We start from the raw sequence: 2,877 nt of genomic DNA on the forward strand, positions 1-2,877 counted from the left end.
GGTGGCAGGAGACAGCAGAAGTAGACTAAAAATGGCAGCCTCCTGTATCTTGGGAAGGTGCTAGAGTAGATTTTAGGACACGAAGATGTTTAGAGAGCAGCACATTCATACCTGCATAGCCACTGGAAAATCAGTCTGTGCCTCTGGAGGGAAAAACACATCTACTGCTTTCTTTACAAAAGGTTGGTTTCCCGCTGCAGGCTGTCCAACTTCAATGATGTGCAACTAGAAGAGAGATTTTAGGTCAATCGAGGGGACCGCGTGTGGTGGTGGACAAGTGCTAGCCAAGGCACAGAGGCAAGTGGAGCCTCAGCTCCACACACTGGATGATTAACACTAAAAGTCACATTCAACCAAAGCAGAACAACTCCCTTGTCAAGAGTGCCTGTGATTATCCAATAACCTGCTGCCCACCACCAAGCACAGCACAAAGGGTCAATGCCAGGCAGCCTAGGAGCCTCAGTTCCAGCACGGTGGCAGTCACTTCCCCTCCCTGGGCCTGGATGCCGATGAAACAAAAGGCTCCAGTCAGAACTTCTAGCTCTGCTCTCTGCTGCCCTCCCGGGCATGGCCCAGACTCACACAAGCCTGTTAGTGCAAGATCTCATCACTGGAGGCCAAACTCACGAGACACCCTCACCATGGCACAGGTCTGAGGTTTTCAAGGTTGTGCTGGGCGGGGGTAAGAATCTGATGAGGGAGCCCATCCCTGCCTTTAGGAGAACAGCTCCAAGTTCCTGACCTATGCCAGTGCCTTCCCTATAACTTTCTTTCTTTCTTTTTTTTTTGAGATAGAGTCTCACTCTGTCACTCAGGCTGGAGTACAGTGCCGCGATCTCAGCTCATTGAAACCTCTGCCTCCCAGGTTCAAGCGATTCTTGTGCCTCAGCCTCCCAAGTAGCTGAGATTACACATGCATGCCACCATACCCAGCTAATTTTTGTATTTTTAGTAGAGATGAGGTTTCTTCTATGTTGGCCAGGCTGGTCTCAAACTCCCGACCTCAGGTAATCCACCCCCACTCAGCCTCCCAAAATGCTGGGATTACAGGCATGAGCCACCACGCCCAACCCCCACAACTTTCATCAAAAGAAAAAATATTATAACTAACACAAGTCCACAAAAAAATCCAAAATGGAGGGTAAGAGACATGAAACAAGGGCAGGAGGCTGGGCTTAGAGGACACAGATGACAGTGTATATCAGGGGCAGTCTGGGTTTGCAGTCTGGGTTTGGCCAGGCAGAGAGAGGAGGGAAACACCAAAAGGGCTCAGATAAGGAGGGGAGCAGCACTGAGAGCAGGGCTAGTGGGGGAGCTGAGCGGCAAGCATGTGAGCGCTCCTGTGGGTGCAGACATGGGGGAATAGAAGTCTTGCACTGGGAGCTTTAAGGCAGACAAAAGGTAGTTTAGGAAAATTATCTGGCTAGGCCTATTGGTAAGAAAGCGTGAAGCAGGTCTGAGGACCTAATAAATGGCTATTCTGTAACCCAAATGTGAGGTGAGAAGGGCTTAGTGTACCACAAAAGGGTAAGTCAGATGTAAGACTTGTTAAAGGTCAGATAGTGACAAGTGAATGGAATGGGGCTTGACAGCTGTGGGTTCTTGCTTGGGAGCTGAGAAGGGCGACACTGCCAGCAGGAGCAGAGGTACAGAAAGGACACCAGGCTCTCAGGGCGGCAGCAGGAGGAGGTCGGCAGAAAAGAACTGTGTCCAGGCAAGCTCCGATCCACATGTGGAGACAGCTGGCCAGTTCCAAAAGGACAGGTGAGTCCTGAAAGGAAGGTGCATGCCAGGGCACAGGCGGGGCGGGGGCCCTCCCAGGACTCCACACACACCCTGCAGCGGGGAGGACCAAGTCTGCCACAAGACAGGGCTGCTCCAGGACAGGTACTGTCAGGAAACCACGCTTCCCAGGTTCTCTGGGTCACAGAAGACCTCCTGGTACAACTCTAGCTCAGCTGGAGGGGCACGCCCACCAGAGAGTGGGGTGTAGAGAGAACCCCCAGCCCTTTCTCTTCTTGGGGCTGCCATCTGTGGAAAGTGCTCTTCTCCACAGGGCACTCCGCAAGGCGGGCTCTGCTCCTGAGAGGGAGGCCTGTCGCTGCCCTGCTGCATCTGTGAAGGACAGGTGTGCCTCACTCTAAGGGAATATGGGAGGAAGCTCTTGGAGCCACATAACTAAAGTCAGTGTCCTTCATCAGCAACAAGGCTAACATTCGACTTGACTCCTTTTCCTTCTGGCTGTCAAATGAGGAGGGCACGAAGTATGTTACTCAACAGGAGGCCAAAGTATTCAAAGTGTATTTCAGATGACAAAGTTTGTAAAGCCACATTCTAATTGAGATCTCCTCTGCCTTGGGGAATATTTCAGGGCTAACGAACAACCCAAAATTATGGTTTCAGGAAGTGTTTTTCACAAGACGACTGTCTTGAAGCAGCTCTCCAAGTGGCTGAGACCACACTGGTGGAACCCAAGGTCTCCCTGACATCACAAGTTCTTCTGTCTCCTCACCTCTGCCCATGGCAGCCCTGCTGAGCAGCCGCTGGCCATGTCCCTGAGCCTGATAAAACCCAACTGGCTCCTGGGCACAGTCTCATCTCTCTGGAGCCTCCCTGAGGTTCCCACCAACCACCTGGGCAGAACCATGCTGATGGCAAGGATGGAACCACACTGGGGATTTCACAGTCATCTCCCCAAGAGCAGAAACTGTGCCTCACTTATCTTTTTTTTTTGAGGGGTATGGAGCGTCGCTCTGTCACCCAGGCTGGAGTGCAGTGGTGCGATCTCAGCTCAGTGCAACCTCCGCCTCCCAGGTTCAAGCCAATTCTCCTGTCTCAGCCTCCCGAGTAGCTGGGACTACAGGTGCACGTGGCTAC

The 2,877-nt window shown here is 52.3% G+C and overlaps 1 protein-coding gene across 1 annotated transcript in view; it reads right to left on the minus strand.

Moving 5' to 3' along the window:
- The window catches only part of CLTCL1 (clathrin, heavy chain-like 1), a 115,241-nt gene that overhangs the window by 61,437 nt on the left and 50,927 nt on the right, over nucleotides 1–2,877 (minus strand). The window contains exons 4-5 of the mRNA XM_011986070.1: nucleotides 1,293–1,383; nucleotides 112–225 (exon numbers count right to left, since the gene is read on the minus strand). Coding sequence (XP_011841460.1) covers nucleotides 112–225; nucleotides 1,293–1,383 — 205 coding nt within the window. The remainder of the gene's footprint in view (nucleotides 1–111; nucleotides 226–1,292; nucleotides 1,384–2,877) is intronic.

The sequence above is a fragment of the Mandrillus leucophaeus genome, unplaced genomic scaffold (genome assembly GCF_000951045.1).
Source record: "Mandrillus leucophaeus isolate KB7577 unplaced genomic scaffold, Mleu.le_1.0 Scaffold291, whole genome shotgun sequence".
In the NCBI taxonomy this organism is placed as follows: Eukaryota; Metazoa; Chordata; class Mammalia; order Primates; family Cercopithecidae; genus Mandrillus; species Mandrillus leucophaeus.